Source organism: Egretta garzetta, unplaced genomic scaffold (assembly GCF_000687185.1).
Source record: "Egretta garzetta isolate BGI_Z169 unplaced genomic scaffold, ASM68718v1 scaffold94, whole genome shotgun sequence".
Classification (NCBI taxonomy): Eukaryota; Metazoa; Chordata; class Aves; order Pelecaniformes; family Ardeidae; genus Egretta; species Egretta garzetta.
The window spans coordinates 7,350,706-7,375,711 of NW_009259683.1; the positions used below are offsets into that span (position 1 = coordinate 7,350,706).

General features: G+C 40.9%; 2 protein-coding genes across 2 annotated transcripts in view; one reads left to right on the forward strand and one right to left on the reverse strand.

Moving 5' to 3' along the window:
• Positions 1-12,842, forward strand: part of IGF2BP3 (insulin like growth factor 2 mRNA binding protein 3) — a 118,768-nt gene extending 105,926 nt beyond the window's left edge. Inside the window, exons 11-15 of the mRNA XM_009638673.2 lie at positions 1,793-1,912; positions 5,998-6,072; positions 9,887-10,018; positions 11,352-11,465; positions 12,404-12,842. Coding sequence (XP_009636968.1) covers positions 1,793-1,912; positions 5,998-6,072; positions 9,887-10,018; positions 11,352-11,465; positions 12,404-12,505 — 543 coding nt within the window. The 3' untranslated portion in view covers positions 12,506-12,842. The remainder of the gene's footprint in view (positions 1-1,792; positions 1,913-5,997; positions 6,073-9,886; positions 10,019-11,351; positions 11,466-12,403) is intronic.
• A 3,591-nt stretch (positions 12,843-16,433) lies between these two features.
• On the reverse strand, positions 16,434-23,670 carry MALSU1 (mitochondrial assembly of ribosomal large subunit 1; the record flags this gene model as incomplete). The annotated part of the gene is made up of 3 exons (XM_009638612.2): positions 16,434-19,405; positions 20,538-20,619; positions 23,488-23,670. Coding segments are annotated over 3 exons (444 nt in total), but the record flags the coding sequence as incomplete, so codon positions are not given.
• Between the last annotated feature and the right edge of the window lie 1,336 nt (positions 23,671-25,006).

The following is a 25,006-nucleotide window of genomic DNA, read 5'->3' on the forward strand; positions in this document are numbered from 1 at the left end:
TGTTCCCGGATTGCCGCTTGTTGTGATGTTCTGGTTATTCAGATCAGGGACCCACTGCCTGCCTTTAAAAATCAGCTGGATCTTCAGTCCTGCTGGCCACAAAGCACGCAGGGCAGTGGGGAGACTGGGTGTGGAGGGCTGCAACCTGTGTCCAGAGAAAATGTGGGCTTAAACCGCCATAAACTGACTGTGAATGCTGATGCCTTGTATGTGTGAAAACAGGGTAAATCGTGCAACTGTTGTGATCACCTAAAGCAGCTGGCAGAGTGTGTTTCTATTCTCAATATCCTATTTTGGGGTTTCTTCACCTGGTACATGGAGCTGTGCCTGGAATCTGTTTCCCCTGAGGTTACAGTTGACTTGTGTTTACCAAAAATAAAGTGGTAAAACTTGGAAACAAGCATTTTTTTCTGATTTTTTTACAGTTAATGTACTCGGACTTTGCTTCCTCTTGAAAGAAGTTACTGAAATTTAAAAATAAGTGGAGATAGCTCTTTAGGTTTGCAGCTGCTTTTTGCTTTGTGCTGCATATAGCATATATTTTTCTGAAAATACTCCAGGAAAAGCTGCTTCGGTAAGCTTCTGTATGTGGGTCTGTATTCCTACTAAAACATACAAGTGAGCAAAGCTAAATGAGCACGGTTGGTCTCCCGTGCTCTGCTTGGTGCTCGGGCTGGTCTGCATGGTGGGCACCGAGAAAGTGAGGATGAGGATGGCTGCGTTGTCTTCAAATACCTCTGTGGGAAAAGGGCTTGTGCCTTTGTTTTGTTGAGGATGAGCAAAAAAATTTTGAAAATACGTACGGGTGCTACATAGAGGAAGAAATGCTTTAAAGTGTTGGGGTCTTAAGTACTACCTCTGAGTTCAAAGAAGAGCTTTTACGAAATGCTTTTGAGAAGTAATCCTGATGCAAGAGGATGGATTAATGGTATGGTGGCATAGTGGGTACTTGGTGGTGCTCCGTTAGTCTGAGATGAGCTCTTCTGAGGCCAGTAAAGTGTAGTTATGGCTTTATAGTGGCGTCTGTAACCCCGCGGTTCGATCATCGCTATGCAGCACATAGAGAGGACCTCAAGCGTTATGCTGCGCTCTCCAGCTGGGGCGTCTGCTTGAAAGCAATAGGAGGCTGCAGTGGTGCCTGGTGTCCAGTGGGTGCGATGCTAGGGTCCTCTGGCTTTCAGGAACGCCTAATCTGGCGTTTAATTTACTAGCCTGCTTGAGGCTTGCTGCCAAGGCTCCAACTGTTGCATAATGTTACACAGGAGGAATCGCTGGCAGTTTTCAAGCTGGCTATCATTCCAGATCACTCCCACACAAAGGAAATTGTAGCATATATGTAACTGAGGCTTTTTGTGCCGCGCTCAGCACAATCTAAAATTAAAAAAAATAACTAGGAAAACTAGAAAGAGTTTGCCCGCGCAGGATGTAGCCCCTCTGCCTGTAGCAGCCTCATCTTCAGAGTCTTGCATGTGGAAGAGAATCCAAACAGTGACAGGTAAGAAACAAAGCCTCGCAAAGAAGCAACACCTCAATTGTTTTTTAAAACTCTAAGCATTAAAATTGCAAGCATTTTATAAAAGATGAAAGAATCCTCTTTTGGCTCGAACTGTTCTTTCATGTTCTGTGAATTTTGTGATTCCCAGAAAAAGCCAGACCCTTAATATTCAGACATCATAGGGCATCATAAGATTTCCCCCTCATTTCCATGCATGCCTGTTCCGTACCCGTTTTCCTGTCAGTCTGATTCGTAATGTTCAAAAACATTCACTGCATATTTCCTTCTTCCCCACAGCAACAGCCCGAGTCTGAGACTGTTCATCTGTTCATCCCAGCCTTGGCAGTTGGAGCTATTATTGGCAAGCAGGGACAGCACATCAAACAACTTTCTCGTTTTGCAGGCGCATCTATTAAGGTATTATTACACTGACTAACTTTCTGTCTGTTCTACATGACACTTTCAGCAAGTTTGCACAAGCCGTGTTTTCGTGAATGTCCTCCCCCACTCTGTGCTTAGAATGTGATGTGATAAATGGTACATTTGTTTATAAATCATCTTTTAATCTTCCTTGAGACAAGATAATTAGAAGCATGTTTTCAAACGTCTCCTGAGGTGTGAAATATAAGCTGCAAAGAAAACTACTTTGGTGGTCTCGATTTCTTAGAAACAGACTTAAGTCTTAATGAGTCAGTGCTTAAAGGCTTTCTTCTTGCTTTTTGGTAAAGTGAAAATTGGTGAGGTAAATTCCCCTTCTAAAAACAGCAGCACAGGTGAAGTCTGTGGCCGCTCTTGCTCTGTTCCAGATGGATCGGTCTGGGCTGTCAAGCTGAAATGGCTTCATGCTGAAGCGTTTGTGTTTTAAAATCACCCATGTACTCCAAGCTCTGGGGGCTGGTCAGTTCTTTTAATGTCACGTTTACCTCAGCTTTAACATCCAGCTGTTTGTGTGTTGACTGCCTCAATGTAGCTAAGAACAAGATGGTTTGCGGAGGTTGACCGAAGGGAAGCCTAAGTTTGAATTTTAGTCAATTTGGTGAAATCCTCCTTGGCTATGTACAGGGGTTAGTACCAGTTGCAGTTGTAGGAAGGCCTTGGGTTTCTGCTACTAATGCTGTTGTGACCACAAGTATCTTCTCTAGATGCTTGAGCTTTTTTCTTGTAAATAGCCAGTTCTGCTATTCTGTGTCATAAATATAATGTTTGGGCCTAAATTAAAAAAGAAGTAAAAAGTAAGTACAGTGTGTAGCTCTGTTACGTGCTGCTAGATTGACGTTTTCCTGCACAGGTGAAGCAAATGTTTTCTTCTCAGTTCTCTCTTTGCTCAGGAGATGTGGCCTGTTTAGTGAGTGCTATGGCAGGGACCTGCCAAAGGTAAGGGGCAGGAGCTGGCTATGTTGAGCTGAGCTTGGTGAAGCCAGTGAGGCTGGGCTTGGCTTGGCGGGTCTTCATCTAAGTGTGAAGAGGAAAATAATTGGAGAACCCTGATGAATGAGTCTTGTGTGTGGTTTGAAGAATGCTGATCCATTTACTGGCCAATCAACCAACGGGCACATTGCCCAATTCCAGCCTCTATCGAGCAGTATGTTAAATAGTTCTTATAGTACCCAGATGGTTTACGTTAGTAGAGCATTAATAACCATATTTTAGGGGAAAAAGATGGAATAGAAGAAAGTGAGAGGTGTTGATTTTTTCTTTATCAAATCTACCTTGCATGGAGGTGTGATATATCACATGTATTTCCTCTTTCTCCCTCCATTCCTGTAGTTTGTATCTAAGGATTAAGTGGTACATGGAAGGTACTGCTAGGTGGAGAGAGAAATGTGAAATAACCTGGACCTCCAAGAACCCGTCCAAACTAGTTTTTTAGCTGGTCCTTGGAAAACAGTTTAGTGGAAAGGGAGTTTCCCATGTTTCTCACGCATCTGGCTAACAGTGGCCTCAGGCTTCCTCTACTGGCTGGCACCTCTCTACCCGATGCGTTTAACATATCTGTATTAATTGAAATTCAGTTAAGTTTGTTAAGGCTCTGAGTCTTTTGCTCCTTCAGTAGGAATAAAATAAAGAAGATTTTTGTGGAAATAGGGTTAGATCTTAACAGAACTGTACAGATACAGGGTATGTTTGCTAAATTAGGAAGTTGCATGTGTGCTTATCAATTAAAAATATAACTTCATCTGTAATGTGACAGAACAATATGGAGCAGCATGCTTGCTTCTGTGTGGAAGTAGTGATAAATATGACAGTGAGTAATAACTTAATCAAAACCTCTTAACTTCCTTCATGTCGACCACCTGCCTTTTATCATAACTTCTGAGCAAAATAATAAATTGTGAATCATCAAGGAATCTGTGCTTTTAGCTAAGAGTTGGAGGGAGTGCTGCCTGAGTAACTTTTAACTTGCCAAACTGTAGTAACTGTATTTTGTGGAGGAAGTAAGTCTTTGTGCATGACGGTCTGAACTTGTTTTGAGTTGTGCTGTAGATTGTTACAGATGAAAATGTTTTGCATCCACGTGCATCTTTGTGCTCCTGCTGAGCTTTGTAGATCTGATGAAACTAGTCAGCCACAAAGTTAGACTAAAACTGCAGATGCACAGGAGCCCTGCATAAGGCTGCAGTGTCCAGCCCATCACTTCAGAGGTGCACATGGCTGTTGATAAGCTCAGGTTGTGTCCTTGAGCTGGGGGTCATTGCTTGGTAATGTAGGCTCAGTGTGGGGCTCCAGAAGACTGAATTAATCAGCAAAGGAGCCAGACAGATTTCTGGGCTGTCTGCTGCCCACCCTGTACGACAGTGCTGGGATCTGTTGAGAACCATTGGCATCTCCTTGGATATGAATTATTCTGAGTAGCCCTTCCTGTCTCTGAAGGAGTTGGGATGAGTGTTACAGGTTTTGGGTGTATGAAGTTGTCAGCTTGTGACCTGATGTATGGAAGACCAGTTGTTTCTCTGGTTAGGAATGTAAAACTGTTTCTCTCAGAAGCTAAAAAATCACCATTTGGATGCTATTTGTATTTGTATGACTTCTCATTCCAAGAGCAGACAGACAAAATTCACACTGAAGTCTCTTAGGTTGCCCTTTCAGAAATCGAAATGTTAGTCGGTACATGTTTCTTTCGCAGCCCTCAGCCGTGTTTTACTCCAGCTGCTGAGAACAGGACATTCTAAGATAAAAGCAAAGCAAGAAACGTCCCAGAACACTTAGACACATGTAAGATGTAGTGAAGGCTTGATGGAAAACATTTTTCCTAAAATTTCAATAAAGGCACTAAGAAAACATGAGGTGACTGAGAGGCAAACTACAATGTCCATTTTACATGTATGACAATTACCAGGCTGAGCTCTGTTCAGTCAGCTGCCTCCAAATGTGCCTTGAAATTTTGCCCCTCTAAAATTCTTGTTACAAAGAGTGAATGGATTTAGTTTGTGCTTGTCCTTACCACAACATCATGTCATGTAAATGTACTGCTGTAAAATGAATGTGTATTTTTAGATATAGCCAATTGGAATGCAGAAATCGTACAAAAAATAAATATGCAAACCAGATAACTAGTACGTAACGTCTTCTCCATCTTGGGGTACAATATGAATAATTATATAAACTTTGGTTAGCAAAATTCTTTAGTGAAAATGATGCATGGTGGCTGGTAATTTGTCTGAAATAAACTACAGCTGTTAAATATGAATAACATCCCTATGCCAACAGCTAAGATGAAATCCTGTAGTGTTTAATATATTGCCCATTCAACAGCGGCTATGTAACACTAGATGCGACAATGGAAATGTCAGTTGTGATAAACAAAAGATTCATCCAGAATGTCAGAGGCTAGTTTGAATTACTTAATGCCATTGGAGTCTGGGAACAACACCCACAGAAATCTTACTTTTGTGGTGACATGAACTGCTAAAGACCCTACAGGCGTCTCTGTCTCAGCTCTGGTGGAGCTTAATTTCTATTTGGGTCACACAAATAAATGTCTGTAGATACAAACCCCTTGGAAACTGCGAACTCATTGTCCAGTATAGAGGAATGTTTTGGATCTGATTAGTTACAACAGTAAAGTGGTCTTCTGTTCTCAGGGGGACGGACACAAACTTTTGCTAATGACCAAAACTTGTTAGAAAGACTGTTTAAGTTAGTGGGTAGGGATGAGAATCTTGGTCTATTAACCATACTTGTCTTTTTGAAGGCTACATGTCTTACATCACTCATAGCCACATGAAAATGGCTTGTGGGATTTTGCAATATGTGGATGAGTAGCTATGCCTTTAATTTTCAGAAGTAAATTTGCTTATGGTTTAGCCAATTTCTCCATATTTCATTATAGCTAATTAATGCACTTTAAAGAGAACAAACCTGTCATGACTGAAGTGTAATGATGCTGCTGTAACAAATAATTCTTCACTCTTGAACAGAATGTGAGACTGAAATGGGGAGGAGGTGGCTTTAAACTATTCCTTCAAAAAGCAGCTACCAAAGGCTATGTTTATCCATTCCAGATTGCCCCTGCTGAAGGACCAGATGCCAAGCTGAGAATGGTTATCATCACTGGACCTCCAGAAGCTCAGTTTAAGGTACAACATACAAAAACTTGTCAGTCTGTAGTGGCCTTTGGACTGTAAGGGACAATACTGAAAACAAAACACTTGGTTCCAAGCACTGTTTTATTTAGAATTTTAGTAAACACTTTGATTTTTGCTTTCCGTTTGCCAAAAGGTATCTCATGAGTATGAGTGATACAGTGCTATCAGAGGCCATGTTCTGGTCACCTGAAAACTGGTGGGTGTTTCATGGAAGTTAGAAGCAAGTCTAGCATGAAAAGATGGTCATGTTGCATTCCTAATTTACCCTTTCATCTACAAGCGAAATAATTCAGACTTTCTAGTTTGTCTTAATACATGCAACAGTTCAGTGTGTTTAATTGAAATAACAAAGCTGACAAGATGAGGGACTGAGCCTTCCCAGGTTACTGTTGCCTGCCTAATGGAAAATGCTTTTTGGGTAGCTCTACAGATAAATGCAAGATTTCTAATTGTATTTCCACTACAACTACAAGGAGATACTCAACCTGATTATCCCATTTGTGTTCAAATTGAGTTCTGGAGTGGCCTTCTGCCTTAAGTGCCAAGGGATAAATCTAGTTACCCCAAAAGGAGTTGACCACGTTAGGAGTGATGCAGACAGCTCAGTGCAGCAGCCTGGCCTCATCGCAGATGAGGCCCAGAGCAGGTAGAAAGTCTCTTAAGAGTTCATGTCCTGGCATTATTCTCTTGCCTGTTCTTGTATTTTTATTTTTTTTTATTCTTTGTATTTTTGCTTCAGGGCATCTTGCAAGAAGGAGGTGCACAAACTTCAGGCATATCTAGAATCAGTTTCATTAATGCCTTTAGGAGTTTTGGAGAAATAACAGGGCAGGTATTTTGCAGTGGCAATAGCGAACTAGATGCATTTGGGATTATTGCTCAGTTACCATGTACATTTGAGAAGCTATTGAAGGTGAAGCATAATTTAGAAGCTCTGCCTCCTTGAGGTTTTCTGTGTGCCTATGGGCTTGGCCACATGGCATGTTCCACATAGAATCATAGAATCACTTTGGTTGGAAAAGACCTTTGAGATCATCGAGTCCAACCTTTAACCTAACCATGCCACCCCACCACTAAACCATGTAAACGTATGGGGTGCTGTTGTGATCTGGGATCAGGTCAGATTCTGGCTACCGTTTCTTTCCATCAGATATCAGTGAAGTCACCCTCAAGCAGTAGCAGGCCAGAGTAGATTTGGATGTCCTTTATCTGAACTTTTCATGTAGGCAAAGGCTTGTCCTCACATTTCCTCCCTAAGATAGACTTCAAGTTCCAAAGAGTTCTTTTGCCAGTTCTTCTTCCCAACCTGGATCATGCAAGGAGGAAAGTCTCCCTTTCCTGAACCCTGTATGTTGGTTAAAAACACATCAATCAGTCACTTCTCTACACTTGGGCTTCTGCTTGCAAAGAGGGATTGATGTACTAGCACAGCTGATTCTTCTGAGTATGCTGGTCTTGTGAAGGGAGGAGAGGGGTTATCCCTTGGGGATTTCCTTCAGCTCTAGTCCTTGTAGTCTTTCACTACTCTTTGAGCAATGCCCTTCTGTCTGAGATGGGCAGAGGCAGAGTTCAGTTCTTTCTGTTGTCACCATGATTAACCTGAAGCATGCCTTACAGTCAGGGCCAAGCTTCATTGAAGTGGTCCTTAAGCTCTGTTTAAGAAGGGCCATCTCTATCTTTGAGCATAAGCTATTGCTTGTTAGGCACCAAGAATGTAATCTGGGTGCACAACAACTTGAAGAGGGAATAGCTGCTGCTCAGATGAGTAACCAGCTCTTGGAGCGGCAGCATCACCCCAGAGCCTGTGAGTTTGGCATCCTTTCCCCACTACATTGTGTTCTGCTGTCTGTGATTCATGTCTGTGGTAGCTGCAGTGGCTGCACCCCTTTCTTCCTCAGCTGCAGTAGCCTGAGGATGTTGTGGTATGCAGGGCTATTTATTAGCAAGGCAAGGGGAAGAGAATATGCCACTGTTTACAGCCTCTGCTGCAGTGCTCCCTAGAGTTTAGGCATACCTGTGACACCAATATTCAGAGATGATCATGTTGCCTTGCATCTGGGACACATGCAAGTGAAGTGGAATCTCATGTAGACAAGATATTTCAGCCACTGTTTCACTGTGGAGGAGCTGCCGCCCAGTTAGGTGGTTTCCTTTCCTCAAAGACTTTTTCAGGAGCTGAAAGATTTGGGGTGTTGGAAATAGATCCACTATCTTCTAAAAAGTCAATATCCCACCTTGCTTTATAATTCAACAGTAATGCATTCTTTTTTTCTATTGTACCTCTCCCACTGAGCCCTGCAACCTGTGTCAAGATGTTATGCACCTGAAAAGCATTGCTATCAAAATAAGAAGGGCTATGCTGGCTACTGTCTGTCTCTAACAAATCTGGAAACAGATTCAAAATCTCCAGCTCAAGATGATGTCTGGGAGTAGTATTTTATCTGCTCTTGGCAAACCCTTCTGGAGTGTTTTCCTGGAGCAGGATGGTGCCAGAATGTGGTAGTTGTACTGAGTTTTTGTAGGGCTTTTTTGTGTAGGCTTTTGTCTCACTGGAAAGATGATAGCTTTTGTCCTCTGTGACAGGGTCCCACAACCTGCAGTATCCCCACCTAGGTCAAAGCCATGTGCTACAGATTTTTCCATACTCTTCGGGTGGAGTCTGACTTACCCCAAATACAGAGTACTTTCAGCTCCAAGGTCACATTGTTTTTCATCTCGCCCATTCTAGAGTAGCATGAACTTAAGTAGGCTTTTAGGACATGAGCTAGAAATAAGATAAAATAAGCTATTTAGAATAATACCATGACACAATCTTTTTGGACTTTTCATATTCCGTTGCAGTGGTGGCCTGTGAGATGGTTGGATTTAGCATGTATGCAGTGATAGGGCTGGGGATTGTGATTTAAAGAAGGTGATAAAGAATCTGAACTGGAAAGGCTTTGTGGTCCTATGTTTATAGTCTTCACAGAGCATCTCTCTTCAGCATCTCAATAGAAATGTTCTTTTGATGCCTCTAGGAGATGCAGAGTAGAAGAACTGGGTACCATTTCTCAAGAATTCAGTGATGAATGGCAGGGAATAAGGAAATAAATGTGGTTTAAAAATCAGCAAGATTCATGAGCTTAGTCTCAGTGGACGTTCTTCTTGCTACCTGGCACTTGTGCCTTCCCCAGAAAAGGGAAGTGTGTGCTGGTCGGAGTAATACTGTTCCCATGGTGCTATTTAGATCCAGGCAGTTTGATTTTTCACTTTAGAAAACTGAGCAAGCTGATTTATTTATTTTTAAATGATATCTTGTAATGGGTTGTAGAAGTAAGCTGTTTGCTCTAATTGGAGTCTTTATCCCATTACTTTTTTGGGATGGGGATGGGAGGGTGATTCCCCCCCCCCCCCTTTAGCATCCTTAAAAGAATTGTTTTCTGGGTTTCTGAGCCAATTAATTGCGTTCTGTGCTTCTGGGTGTAATAAAAAATGCTTCAGCCACAGTTCTTCTCTCCACCACTCTTTACCTCTACAGAGATGCAATAGTTTCTTTTAAAAGCAATATTTCTCCTGAAAAGCAGAATAATAGTGGTCTCTGTTAAATTGCTCCATCATTCCCTGGTTTGCCATGCAGTCTTTAAAGTTGGACGGGGGTGCTTCCTAGTCTGGTGCAAAGGCTTCTTTTAGAAAAATAGTTACTGTATTTGTTGGGGAAAACATTTTGTCAGGGTTGTGTGCTGAGATTTCTCCTTTCTGTGGGAATTTCTTGAAGTTAACCAGATTTCAATAAGCACACTTTCTAACTGAAAAAGCATTTCTGCAGGCTCAAGGGAGAATCTATGGAAAACTCAAGGAAGAAAATTTCTTTGGACCTAAAGAAGAAGTGAAACTTGAGGCTCATATAAAAGTGCCATCCTATGCTGCTGGTAGAGTTATTGGTAAAGGAGGCAAAACAGTAAGTAGCAAAATTAAACTTTTAGTGGTGTTCAGTTGTGTTTCTTATTTCAGTGTATGTATATATGTATGAGGCATAAACGTTTAGCTAACTAATAGCTAATCCTTTGAAGGTACGTTAAAGCAGGTGCCGTTTTCTTAGCTCTACTTGTTAAGCTTTCCTGTCTTCTAGCGTGGAGTCAGGAGAAGCCAATCTCACAGAATGCTTTATTACATTAAAAAAAAAAAAAGTCTAACAGAAATTGATAGTCCCAGTTATAGCTGCAGGGCTTTTATCAACAGAAATTTAGTTCTTCCATTTAGAATGAATACATTCCCACTCAAGACCTGCTTCTGTGAACCTTAGCTTACGCCAGATTTTGCAAAAAGATTTCACTAATCTCATTTAATAAAAATCAAATCCAATGTGTTCAAAGGTGACATTTCTGGCCAAAACTGAATGAAAGTGTAATTTCTAAATAAGTGGTAGGAAATTAAGACTTGTTCAGACCTCAGTATTACAAAACAAAATTTTTTTTTCTTCAATTTAATTGATGGCATTTCTTAGGCTCAGTTTGTTGCATAAAATAACATCACTGAGATTTTTTTTTTTAATCCTGAAAAGGTATTTTTACATGGCTCTAAGTCAGAAGCTAGATGATATTTGCAAAGAAATGGTTCAGTCTTGGGTCTCCATCCTTGAGTGCAAGGGGGTGTTGAAGTTAAGTGTTGGGGGCAACATGGCCTCTCTTATTACTTGCAGTGGTAAGAAGTTTAGGGATGATCATCCCTGAAAAGTTGTTCATCTAAAGCATTTTTGATTAAATAATACTATGCATTTCTCAAATAAAATGAGTGTAAACAGGACAAAGACTCTAACCTTTCCTCAACTTTATGCAAGCTGAAAATAATTTGGATGTGTCTCATTGTTCTGTTTGGAGTTCTCCATCTTGTGGAGGTTTTTCAAGGAAAAAATGTATAAATACTTTGACCTTTTTTTCCTCCCTACATTATACATTGTATGAGTTTTCTGACCTTAAACTTGTAAACTCAGCTGTAAACACTGTGGCACCTATTTGCTTTTTTTTAAGCTGTCTATTTAACACCTCCTTTGTGTTGTATTTGGTCTTTAAAACACTTCTACGAACCTAGAGAACTTGCTGCTAATTTGTTAGATACACAAGAGGCTCATCTTGCAAAGTGTACACTGCTGCACAAAGATGCATTCTGCTAGTGGGTTTCGTTATTTAAATGTAACTTAGAGGATGGTGTTTCTGTGGTCAGCAGTATCTTTGAGGTTTGGTGGTTGTGGGCTATTTGTTTAAGATTTTCTGACTGCTACTATCTATTTATAGGTAAATGAGCTTCAAAACTTGACAAGTGCAGAAGTTGTAGTCCCTCGTGACCAGACACCTGATGAAAATGATCAGGTGGTTGTGAAAATAACTGGTCATTTCTATGCATGCCAGGTAGGAGGACTGGAATGAATTCCTATATTACCTTAATGTTTCCATGGTCTGTCTTTTATATCCATGTGCAGAGCCAAGGGATGGAAGACTTACTCAGGATACAGAAAGCACTGCTTGCCAGGGTCCTCTAATTGTCTTGCTGTGATAAAATTTCTTCATGCTTGTGAGACATTTATGACAATATTGCACTTTTACAGACATAAAACAACCTTCTTAAATTCTCCTACCAATATATGTAGGCTTTGGCACTGCTAAAACTTCCAAAGCAAAAGGAAACCCAAGTTGTGGTTGGACTGAAATTCAGATGGAAGTGAGGTGCAAGCCATCTCATAGTACCTGGCAAGAACTGCACGTATATCTGCAATTTGTCCACGTCGCCCAATCTGTTGATTTAATATCATAAAGAAAAGGATCATAAAATTCCTCCCCTCACTTAACTCTTAGTTCAGCCCAATTCCTTTTGATACTTTGCTACAGGTGACTTGTAGTTCAGAAAGGAGATGGCAGGGCTGGCAAGTCCTGTAAGTCTGACTTTCTGGATTCCCTGGTGTATAAAAAAAAAAAAAAACCAAAAAAAAAAAAACCAAAAAAACCTGTTAACCCAAGTGTAAAACAATGGTTCTTATAAAACATTACTATCTCCACAGAGGTAAAATGAAAGTTGCCTGTAGCTTCAATAATCTTAATGTTGGTAGTCATCTCCCTATGCTCATGCTTTCTGTATTACAAATGTGAAAACTGACCATGCGAGTAGCTGTGGTAGGTAGAAAAAGAAGAAAAATTAAAAATTATTAACCCAAGTGTATTTAACTAATGAGTAATCTTGTCAGTACTAGGAATTTAGTTATTCCAGATTTTCTAAATATCCCAGTAGTAGCATCTATAGGCAGTCACAGCGGCACGGCATCATGATGGATTGTTTCTTCTTTGTCCTTCAGCTTGCTCAGAGAAAAATTCAGGAAATACTGGCTCAGGTAAGAAGGCAGCAGCAACAGCAAAAAACATTGCAAAGCGGACAGCCTCAGCCGAGACGAAAATAAAGGTTTAGGAAATGGCCCATCAGAGACAGATGCCAGACCAAAGACAGACTGTGCGACAGAGAGACGGGTGGTGAGCACCTGTTGAAGTTATATGCAGAAGATCCACCAAGCCAATCACCTGTTCGAGGACCAGGCAACCGTTGAACGCTGTCTCTGAGAATGTATTCTTTAGGCTCTCTCAAACTTTTGAAACCCAGCTTTAAAATAAGGACCCCTTCACTTCCCTTTTGTTCTATTCTCACAATTTAACATAAACTCGTTAGTCTTTTTTATTGTTCTTATTATTCCCCAACAATTTTAGAACTTGGTTTAATGAAGCTTTCTCTTCTGAGTTCACTGGTTTAAAAAAAAAAAGAAAAGAAAAACAAACAAAAAAAAACAAAAAAAAAAGAAAAGGCATTGCTCTTACAGGTCCAGTTGTAAAAGAAGAAACACATTTGGAGGGTGGGATTGTGGGTGGGCAAGGGTTAGAGCAAGGGTATTGACAAGAGTTTAAGTGTTACTCCCAATGTTGAAACAAGTGGCATTTTTTAAAAATAATTTGGTTGCATTTTTACATAACACTGCCATGAATAACCTAAGGGAAGTGTTGAATGGTGTTGGCCAGGGCATAAAAAGATAAATATGCATTTTACTAAACTACCTCAGGCATTTAGTACCTCAATGAGAAATTGTTCCTTTTTTGCTTTTTTTTTGGTATTTTGTATACTTTATAAAGCTAATAGTTCTTGAGCATTTTATTTTTTTAAAAAAAATTAAAATTTGATCAGCCACCAGCCAGGAGTACTACAGACTTATCGGGGAAAAAATATAGTAGAGCACTTCTAGCTGCTGGCTGATGGGAGTAAGGTGGTTAAAAAAAACATAGCCTCAGATTTTCTGAGGGCTTCAACACCATCATTTGTTTAAAAAAAAAAATTCAGTGAATGTTCAAAAGATAGTGAATGATGCCAACATTCTGATAGCAGCAATGCCGTTTAGTTTTCTTTTAAGATGGGATGAAAAAGTTTGTGACGGTACTTTTTTGGGAACAGGACAAGGAAGTGATGGCAAGAGGCTGGGGTTGGGGGAAAAATTTAGAAGGCTGCAAGAGGCTGAATTTTTTTTTTGTGCTACTTGATTGAATGCATGAACCCTTTGTGCCTTTGACCATCACTACCTAATAATGCTACATTTAACCATTTGCAGCCCATTTGGACTTTGCCATTTTGTTCAAAGAGCAAGCTTCATCTTCAGTTTGATAGAACACTTGATCTGCTAGAGCATATTGGAGGCCACGAGGGTCTCTGCTGTCTGCAGATCGCATCATACTGCTTTCAGTTACCACGATGGGGGAAGGTCAAACAGTGTTTGATCACATTGAAAGATAATGAAAGGCTAAGTTTACATATCCAGCCGCTGTTATGGGCCACACTAAGCCACTTTGAAGGTTTAAAAAACTATTACAAGGAAAAAAACAAACCCGACAACCTCTCTAGCCTGGCTTATAATAGATGCAGCAGGATTTATGCACGTTCTGCAACCAACCATTAGAGAAGAAAAAAAAAATGTCAAAAGGCAGGGATAACAGGAAAGTTACCAAATTTTTTAATTTCCGAATGTAATTTGAATGATGATTGTGGTAATAGTGACACATTCAAGTTTCTACAATAAACTTCAGTCTACCTCAGTTTAAGAAAAAAAAAAAAAATGTGGCAACACATGGTGCATAAAGACTGCTGTGTGTGTGTGTGTGCGCGTGCGCGCCTGTATGTGTGTGGTCGACAGAGCCATGCTATTACCTCTGAACCTTTTTTTGTGATGTTTTTTGTGCATGAGATGATCAGAATCACCATGCTGCACTGATTTGAGGGGCACAACGAGCAAAAACATTTGTTTCATCATTTTGTTATCTACCTCTTAGTTTCATGTTGAAATAGAGGCATTACTACATAGACTAGATAATTTTCCCAAAGATCATTGTTGTACAGATTAGATAATTTTGAAAATGGTCTGAAGTGTTTTTCCTGCATCTCTTCTTTACTAATTGGTTTAAAAACCACAAACTTATGTTGTAGTTTTAGCAAAGAAAAATGAGTTTCTTTTCCTTTTTTGACAGTGACCTTCATCTAGCCTTTAGGATAATTTTTTTTTCTTACAATGAATTTAAAATTACTGAAGTATGAAAAGTCATAGCATTTTAATTTTTGTTGAGGCTTAAGTCAGTCTGACATTCCTTTCTTAACATTTGAGAAGGATTTGACTTCATTATTTTCCATAAAAATTACTTTACAAATAGGCGCTGCATTTACATCTGCTGATTTAAATACTGTCATCTCTCTTAAATTTCTAGACTTAGTATGGTAAATCATGTTTTTTCTTTTCAATTGAGACTTGGTAATTTGGAGTATTTGGGAATAGCTAGAAAGTAAATACTGTAAATGATTTCAATATCCACAAAGTATGGATCATTTTTCATCTGTAATGTGCCCCCCAATGCAGCTCCACTTACCAGATGCCTCTGAATGGAATAAAGAGTTTAACTCCTATCATCAGATAAAGTTGTGTGGTGTTTTTTTAAACTAATGAGGCATAGGGACAGACGGTTGTTAAGTACTTGTGGTGCTTTGATCAAGCTGGTTCTCTGTAATGATAACTGGATAAGGATGCAAGAGTCAGCCACGTGTATTCCATAGCTGCTAGGCCATCCAGCAGCCCAGTTACAGCCTTGGCACTACAGGCAGTGATCCCTGTGGCTTATCATTCATCTCCCTCTCATATAACAACGCTGTACAGTCTGTAGCACAACCCGTAGTTCATGGTTTCAGTCTTACCCGGACCATTTAGGCTGATTTGCTGTGGAAGGGATGTGTCCAGCTCTGGAGCCCTCAGCACAAGACGGACATGGAACTGTTGGAACGGGTCCAGAGGAGGGCTACAAAAATGATCCGGGGGCTGGAGCACCTCTCCTATGAGGACAGGCTGAGAGAGTTGGGCTTGTTCAGTCTGGAGAAAAGAAGGCTACGGGGAGACCTGATTGCGGCCTTCCAGTACCTAAAGGGGGCCTACAGGAAAGATGGGGAACGTCTTTTTAGTAGGGCCAGCTGTGTTAGGACAAGGGGAAATGGTTTTAAACTAGAACAGGGTAGGTTCAGGCTAGAGGTAAGGAAGAAATTTTTTACAATGAGGGTGGTAAAACACTGGAACAGGTTGCCCAGAGAGGTAGTGGAGGCCCCCTCCCTGGGGACATTCAAGGCCAGGTTGGATGGGGCTCTGAGCAATCTGATCTAGTCAGCAGTGTCCCTGCTCACTGCAGGGGGGTTGGACTAGATGACCACTAGTGGTCCCTTCCAACCCTAAACATTCTATGATTCTATGTGTATTCAACAGTCTTGGCCCAGGGCGAACACGCAGGTATCTTTAACAGGTTTGAAGCAAGATCTGAACTGTAAATTTTTTTTTTTTTTGGTTGCTTTTTACCTAGTCTTTACTTTGGTGCTGTCAGTGTGATGAAGCTGTGTAATGAGCATGGCCCTAGAAGCTTGGATAGGCAGAACCAGCCACACGAGCGAGCAAACGCGAAGGCAGCTGGTATCTCGCTCCCACCACCACCCCCCAGAAGCGCACCAGTTGCCAGTGAGGTGGTATTGCCTCTCCATTTAGATCCTTGTTAACATTATTTGGAATAGAAATGAGACTAGATGCTTAACTTGAACGCTTTGGAGTGAGAGGGAGAGGTTGGGGAACGAAGGACTGTCATGAATAATGTAATTCTATATCTTTTAAAGAGGAGTGGGACACCAAACTTGGTCCAAACTCTTGCACCCTCCCACTTGTCTTCACAGCCCATTTACTGGGACCAACCAGCAGAAAGAGGGAACTGAAGAAATAATGTCTGTAGAAGACACTGTATAGGGTATTGCATGTCGCAGGCAACTCTTGGCTCATTTTTCGTGCCAGTACTGAGCCATCTTCTCAGAACTGGCATCCCTGCCATTTGAGCAACATACGAAGTTCAGCCTTCCTCTGTATCGCTGGTGCATTTGTGACAGCCAAGCCCCTGACTGTGTTAAGCATTTGCTTAATCATGATGCTTTTATTTGCTTCTAACCTTCCAAAGCTTTTATTCCTAAGCTGTAATTTCAAAGGCATGCGCTCTCTGTATTAGTTTCCATTAATGAAGCATGTATGCTGTGCAGGATGGCGTGGTCTCCACATGCTACCAGGGCATAGGATTTTTAAATGAACGTGAAAAATTGTGGAGTAAGCGCTCAAGCTGGGCTGTAACAAAGACGTTAGCTCAACTGATGAACGCAAACTCTGCTTGGTAACAAAGTTACTCAAATGCAGTGCAGGAAATTGGTGAAACGATGACACAAGTGTCACCTTGACAATTGTCTCCCCTGGTCATCCCATCATCAGTGGATCCTGCACAGAGCCAAACCTGCACATGCCTCTGTACAGGATGAATCTGCAGACTTATTGGGTAAGCTGCTCAGTATTTTTACTTTATACAGAATTCACCTGATCGGTAGAACTGAACCATTCCCAAATTTTTGTCTTCCAAGCAGGGTTTACTGTTGCACAGTCCTGATGGTTCAGACTGTCTTTGTAAATTCCCAGGTCCCATGGCCAGGTCAGGCAGGTCACCTGGCTGGGGCACTGCAGCAGCTCAGCACAGGCTACAACTCCTTCTGTTAAACAGGGGATGAGGAAGTTCTTTTCCTGAGCTGGCAGTTCTGACTTAACAGCAGCCAGTAGATGCTCCATATAACTCCTTTTTACAATGTGCTTTTGCAGTAAATTCAGTTATGCTTTTTCATCTATTTTAATGGGTTTTGTGGGCTCAGATTTTTTTCTTTTTTTGTCTTGTCTTAGACTTTTACCCCTTTCCAGTCTAAGAGTCCTAGCCTGTTCATGTGGAAGCTGTTCCCTATCTCTTACTGTTCTTTCCTGGGCGCTCCTTTTGTTATTGCGCTCTTTGAGACAGGATACTGTATGTGGTTCTGGTTACTAAATCAGGGTTTGTATAATGGTGTAATGTTTGCTGAATCTGCCCCTATTCATCTAGGATTACATATCTGCAGCAGTAAAAGGCAAATAGTTTCAGGGAATGATCCAAAGTTACTCCTACGTATCCCTCCTAGGAAGAAATGCCTGATTTAGAACCCATCACTCTGTAAGACAGCCAAGGTTATCTTTCCCCCATGTGGATTACTTATTGCCAAGTATCATGAAGTATTCTGAAAAACCTTTTTTTGCAGTCAGATTTACCACCACTACCTTTATTTTGTGGGCAAAGATGTTTTATCTGCATAGTTTAACTACATTTAATAAATGCTCCTTGCTTAATTTGCAGAACTATTTGCTGCCTCGTATCAAAGAGCAGGTGAACTCAGGGGCAGTTATTCTGGAAAGAACAGAGGCTAGGCACAACAAGAAAACATGTCTGAAGCAAAGGAGAAAGCTTTTTCTTTTTAAAAGAAAAAACCCAAACAAAATGAAAACAAAAAAAACCCAACCACACACATCTCTTACCCCCTAAACAACACGACCACATGAGCAAAAACCAAGGTCATGTTCCTTCAACACTACAAACAGCAGCTGCTTTTCAGGGAGGAGATGTTGACAGAGCTTCAAGTAGTTTGTGGGGCTATGAGGGGAAAAAGGTGATTGTCCTAAGTGTTCCTGCTTCCTGATGTACAGCAGAGCAGGCTTCTCCAGGAGGAAGAGTGCCTGATCTAATGATGAAACCCCCATCCTGTAGTGGAGAAAGGCATCTTGGTTTACAGTTTTGTTACCATCTTGAAGCTCTTCTAACTGGTTATTAGACCATGCAGCAGTCAGACTAAAAATGCACTGCGCAATGACTTCTGAAAGTGCTGAACAGTCCATTAGCAGCAAGTAATGCTCAGTGACTGAGGGCTTCCTTTAGAACTACTTTCACCCCCTGGAAAGGAGCTGAAGGCTTACACTGCCATAGCCTGTTGCCTCGGTGTCCTTTTCTAGAAACAAGGTGAGAAGAAAATTAGGTGAGGGGCCAACTGCACACTTCGAATGAGCTGAATGTTTTAATGTGAAGACAAAGAATTGAAGCTCTTCAGGGTGATTGTTTTGGTTTTTTTTTTTATTAAAACCAGAATGGCCTTGGCTGAAAAACTGACTCACTGTTCTGTTAACTTGACACATTTACTTGCCACTGCTGCTCATGGCTTTTATGTGCTCAGTAACACCAGCCTGTATTCTCCTTCAAGTCAGCACATTACTTGCTTCACTGTGACCAGAAGCAGATGGCTTAATATACAAAGCCTCACCTAGTTTTTCCCTGCAGCACTCAACTCTTCTTTTTGCATTGCCGCTACAGGCCGGTCTTTCAAAGACACTAGAAAAACAATTACTGTAGAGGCTGGATGTGAGTGTTAGGGTATGCAGCTTAAGCAGCTGTCTTTGCCCTACTCACTGCAAACTCCATTGAGACAGTGGCTCCCCCAGGAAGCTCCCTAATGATAGGAATCCTTCTTTGATATGTTATGGTTGGACTCAATCTTAAGGGTCTTTTCCAACCTTAATGATTCTATGATCCTGATCATTTTTGTAGCTTGTTCAGAACATTACCTAGGCACATCTGATAAATACAGTTTTGTACCACTCAACTGTAGTGGCTGTTAAGTTGGTAATCAAGACTGTTTATCTCTCAGAACTGTGAAGGCACACTCATGTCTCTTTCCACTCAGCAGCTGCACTAAGTTCTTGCTTCAAGATGATCACTGCTGTTAGGAGTCAGTCCAAATATAAAGTCTTGTGGCAGTGACTCTGCAGTCATCTGTGCCAATTGGTCATCGTAGGAACCGAGAGTCCACAGCTTCTCCAATTCATAAACCTCTCTTGTCTCTGGCAGCATGAAATGCATCACTATGCTACCTGCACAGAAGACAAATTCACAATGAATTAACATTAACAGTAAAGCGCTACTACAATTCCAGTTGCACAATGAGTTCAAGTCTTCTACCCCCATTCTGGCCAGATATAACAGGTCAGCTGACGGAGGTCTCCTCTTAAGTTGCTGATTCCAGTTCTTGAACAGGGCTAGGAATTGGTCAGTCCTTCAAAAGACTCCAAGACTACAGCCAGGAGAATGAGAGGGACAATACTCTGATTTAAATTAAAAGACTACCACAAGACTCCAGACCAAAGAAGTTATGACTTCTAGGGTGCAAGAGTCCCCTCCCTAAGGTTACAGATGGACTTTCAGCTTTCCTGTATTACCAACAACATTCAGCTACAGCCAAGTAATTTTCCAAACTTTGACATAATAAGTTTTCTCTTACAAGTTTTCATTAATTCTGTGCAAACAGAGAATGTTAATTCCAGTGTACTTTTAATGTAATTTTTTTTCTAGTTGTGCCTTTAAATTTCAGTATCGTTTTTCAGTTATAACTATCAAAACCACTGACAGTAAAGCAACAAAGGCTTCACAGCATTGGCTGCAGTGCTCCTCGCCCATGCACACTCTCTTGTAAGCCAAAACAAAGTTAGAGGGTGAGGGTCTAGAGCTAGCAGTGAAGGAGAAATGCTTTCTGAATGCACAGTCTCTTATATTTGTGTAGAAAGTTTTGCGCTTATAGGATAAAGAATTAAACTCCATTTCTTAGGACTGAGGTTTTACCCCATGTCATGCTATGATCTGGAAGATGGAAAAGTCCATTCAAAAGTTCACTACTCAGGCAGCATACAAAGAGTCCCCACTCCCCCAGACAGGGATTATAAAAACCTGAGAAAATTGACTGGAGTAGCTTTTCTCTTTCCACTTCTGTTATCTTCGATTTATTAAGACCTGTTTTAGCCACTGAAGAGTAGCTACTACGTTCTTCTTGGTGCCAATGATCTTTAGTGAAAATTTATTTAGTATCTCAATAAGCTCAAGCAACAACTGGAATTCCAAAACAGCAGAGTGTTGTGAACTCTCCACAGCAACCAGGGTTCACAGTGAGATGCTTCCTTCAACAAAGAGCTCATGCAGAACTTCGTATTTGTCAGATTCACAAATATTTACCAAAATCAATGCACAGCCAGTCATCCGTCTCTTGCCCTTCAATCTGAGTATGAGGATCGCTTTCTTCTTTGTGATGCTTGTACTGAGGGAGAGGCAATGGCAGAAAATGAAATACTTTGCATTTATTTAAAAGCACCCAAACCTAACAGATAAGCTGGACTTTGCTGAGCTGTCTAGAGCTGTTTTAAATCTGAAAGGGGTTAAATTATTCAGTGTTGGTCCTGGGGTCTGCGCAAAAAAAAAAAAATATGCTTGTAGCAGTAGAAAGTAAGTACAGATTTCTCAATGGGATTTAGTATCAAATCTGGAATTCAAATGCTCAAAATTCCCATACGGTTATCCATGAATTTTATAGGTGTCCATTTTTTCTCAAGATGAACACTGAATTGAATTGCTTAGTCTATCAGTTATAGGTTCCCTTTAACTGCCATTACCACTAAATTTTATTTCCTTTCAGATACCTTTCATTGTTCTTTTACATTGGCTGCCTCTTGAGAGTACGCTCTCAACATTCGTTGCAAGATGGGGGGAAAACATGACTGGAACACAGGTTTCCAAGCTGTGAAGCACTGTGAGAGAGGGGTGAGGGTAGCTTGAAGCTGGACTGCAAAAGCTCAGCCAGGGCAAGGTAGTTGGTTCCCTATACAACATGGTAGCTTTTGTAGATGCCAGCCTGATGTAAACTCTCCCCACCTGATACATAAAGCACCTAAGCAGCCACCAGAGCTGAAGAAATTTGACAGCTAGAGGCTTAAGTACTGTCTCTTTTGGATCTGGCTATAACCTACTCATTTCTTTACAAAAAGCATCAATTAAAAGAAAAAAAAAAAATGAAGTCAGCTGCATCTTCACAGAGCTCCTTTATTCAAATTTCTACCTTGTTTCTAGTTGAAGCAACCAATCAAAAAAATAATATGGAAGCCTTTTTCAATCTGAAATTTGAAAAAAAAAACCACCAAACACAAAACCACAAACAACATTTATTTCAGCACAAGGCCACAAGGAACCAGAGAGTGAACTGGATGGCTCTTAACAGCCATTTCTGCCATGAAACACAAAATACAAAGTAACAGGTTGTCCTACTTCGCAGGAAAAGCAATTACAACAAAATGTAACCGGTCCTGGTTGTTCCCACATAACCTGAGCTGCCGGACAATGGCCACAGTTTGCAAACTAGAATGGAGAACTTTCAAAATGTATTCAGAACTAGTTCTACCTTCCTTTCTGTAAGATAGCTTGTGAGATATCCTCAAAAGCTGGTGATTGTCAAAGACTTTCTGAAAGTCTGCTTAAAATACTAAAGAGCCCAGCATACACTGCCATCAGCTGTGTAACTGAGGTTGGAAAGGCTGACCTCCACTACAAGTTGCCTTCAGCTTTGTCTTTAAAGGCTGTGTAATATTGAACAGATTATAACAAAGCCAAGTGTTCCTTCCTTCCTCTAACATGAAACCATGTGGGAAGGGGTAAGCAATAATAAGACTGCCATTTACAAACTAATGGAAGAAGGAAGCAGGAAGACCTCATGCACCTCTGCATTTTAGTGTAAATCATGCACTACCATAACATTTTAGATACTGTAATGGTAAAACTAGACAGCTGCCTCACAGCACACCTAAGCACCCGCTCTTCACATCTTGAGCTTCAGCTTAAGCTTCAGCTTACTTTTTGCCTAGAAAACTTTCAATACCAGGTAAGCTCAGCCACTCCCTGCTTACTTGGCCAGGCTTCCTGGTTTCTCAGGATGGACAGCACATGTCCCCAGAGGCTCTGCCCTTGCAAAAGAGCTGCTCTTATAGCCACCAGAGGGAGCAGCCAGTTGTAGCATATGCATGTTTTTTGCAGGATGGGTGATCTCTCTTGGTCTGGGGGAGATGGAGAGCTGCCGATTTAAGACCAGCAAGATATGCAAATAATAGAGTACATATTAAGCACTCAAATTTAGTGTATTCAAGTCACACTACAACTTTGAGCTTCAGGCAAAATTTTAGTTTGCAAAGATGCATCAGTTCCTGCAGTGAACACAGTAAACTCCTCTCACCCACTCAAAAAGGCACTGACAAGCAATACCATCTCCCCCCTCTTGTCTCACAGTTGAAACCAATGGGTCTGGAAGGAAAAAAGTAAAACCAAGAGCCAAAGGAAAATGGGGTCAGGAAGGGAAAGAAAGCATGTGAAGAGAAAGCAAGTTACAGGTTAAGAGTACAGACAGCTGATACAAGATGGGGGCTAGTGATATTCCTCACACTGTGCTTTGTAACACTCAGCTGGCTCTTTTCTGGCCATGAAGCTTCTCCCTCTCCAAGTCTGGTCCATATTCCTAAGCTCTACCTGTGGTTTTATTCTGACTTCTATTTTTGTACTGAAACGCTCACATTCCACCAAAGCCAAACATTGCAAGATTTCTCTGCAAGGATGGCTGCTGCTCCTTTCCTCCTGTACATGCACAGTATGGTGACTATTAACTAGCAGTCTGCTTTAGTAAGCCCATGAGGGGATCTTGTGCCTCATAAAATCCCGTCTTTTTTCCAGCCTTATGATATATCTGAGAACCTGGAAGTTTTAGGGATTAGGGTTTGAGAATAGTCAAATTAAGCTATTTTGAATGAGTGGGAATAGCCATGAAGCTTGCTGGACAGAAGACAAAAGTGGACACGGGTTGTCATCACCATTTCACATCACTCTTGTTCTAGCCACTAAACTCTGCTCATGTCATCACTGTTCTAAACACAGAGAATTCTGTTTTTAAAATGTATTCTCTACATTTTTAGTACTGCTAGAGGAAAAAAGTCCAGTTAGCTGCTACACGTATTCGGGGCTAAAAGACATAAGGATAATCAGTTTCACCTTGCCTGGTACACCCCAATACAACCAATCCTGGGGAAATTCCTTTCACAACATTTTAAAACCATTCCCCAGAACCCAGAGAGTGCAGCAGGAACTGCCTTACCATTTTTAGCATGTAGTGTGCCATTGCATGGAGATGTCGCGTTGAAGATCCACTCACAATTATAAAATAATTACAGTATTTTATTTCTGGAGGTAGCTGGATGACACAGATGTCTTTAGCATTTTCTTGCCTCAGCAGAGCTACAACAAAGTCAATGTTGAACTTCGGAAGAATAGTATCTAGAACAGACAGAAAAAATAATACAGTGGCAGTTTATCTTTTTAATTGCAAAAATCAACCACTTAAGATGACATAAAATGCAAATGAACTGAATTATAGCCTAAGCTAGCCACTCACGATAGAGCTTGGTTTGATAGTGACAATGCAACATGAGCTGCAGATATTTAAAAATCATTTTAAAAACCATCCAAGTTGAGAACTAAGCACTCTTCTGGTAAATAACGTTCTATCACTAGCTATAGCAGTTAGCAAACATCAAAGTTCTTTTTAGGTAACTTCGTACTTTCTTGCTGTTAGTACTTAAGAGTCAATGCTATCATCAGTTATTTGTCAATTAGGATGAATGAAACCTAAATACTTCAACAGACATAAAAACAACAGACAAAATTAAAAATATTTCAGAACAATGCTTTTCAACAAGCATGTGAAGCTACACGGTGACGAAATTACTTAAGTAGATGAAATCAATATATTGCAAATGGAGCTGATGTGATGCAGCGGGAAGGTACCTTTTATCTTCATGTTGAGTAAAGCCCCTGCTTTTTCCCTAGCCTGTTCTGCCACCGAGGATTACCATATTGTAGACAAAGCTTTAGTCATTCAACAGTTTAAGCAGGCCAGCTTAGAAACTAGTAAATTAGCACAACTACCTTCTGTTCACACCATGAAATCAGTTTATTTCTCATTTGCTCTAATTAGGTAGATGCAACTTGCGTGCATACTTAAGGCATAATTTGAATCTGTCAGCATTGCATGCCTGCCACCATAAAGTGAACATTAGTGCAGACCAAGCATCAGCACAAAGCCAAGCTTTATATTTACCAATATAAAGAAAAAGCCAAACAAAAGAACAATAGCTACATACAATTATATGCATGAATGGGGTTATGAAATTGGATCAGATCTCTGTAAATGAAAGCCTTTTGAGCTTAGGGACTCATGCACTCTTTCAACTTTTGCTGTGGTCACACATGCAGAAAATTAGCAGTGGCCACAGCTCCTCCAGACACAACGGTTACAAAAGTTAAATATTTGCCTGGTAGCCACATGTGAAGTCTCTAGTGCCTACTTAGAGAACAAATGGTCTAAACAACCCCAGGCACGCTCTGCCACGCTGAGCCTCACAGTCAGACCTAGGCTAGAGAAGATTTGCAGAACAGCTACAACGACAAACCAACTCTGAGCATGCAACGCTTATACCGGTAACCAGCCATTGTGCTACTAAACCTGCTACCTATAGAGGGAAATTTCTTTGCGAGCGTACATCAGAGAAGCACACCTCCAACCCGGCCCCCCTATCCTCACAAAGGCTCCTGTATATATCTGCACGCGGGCTCGG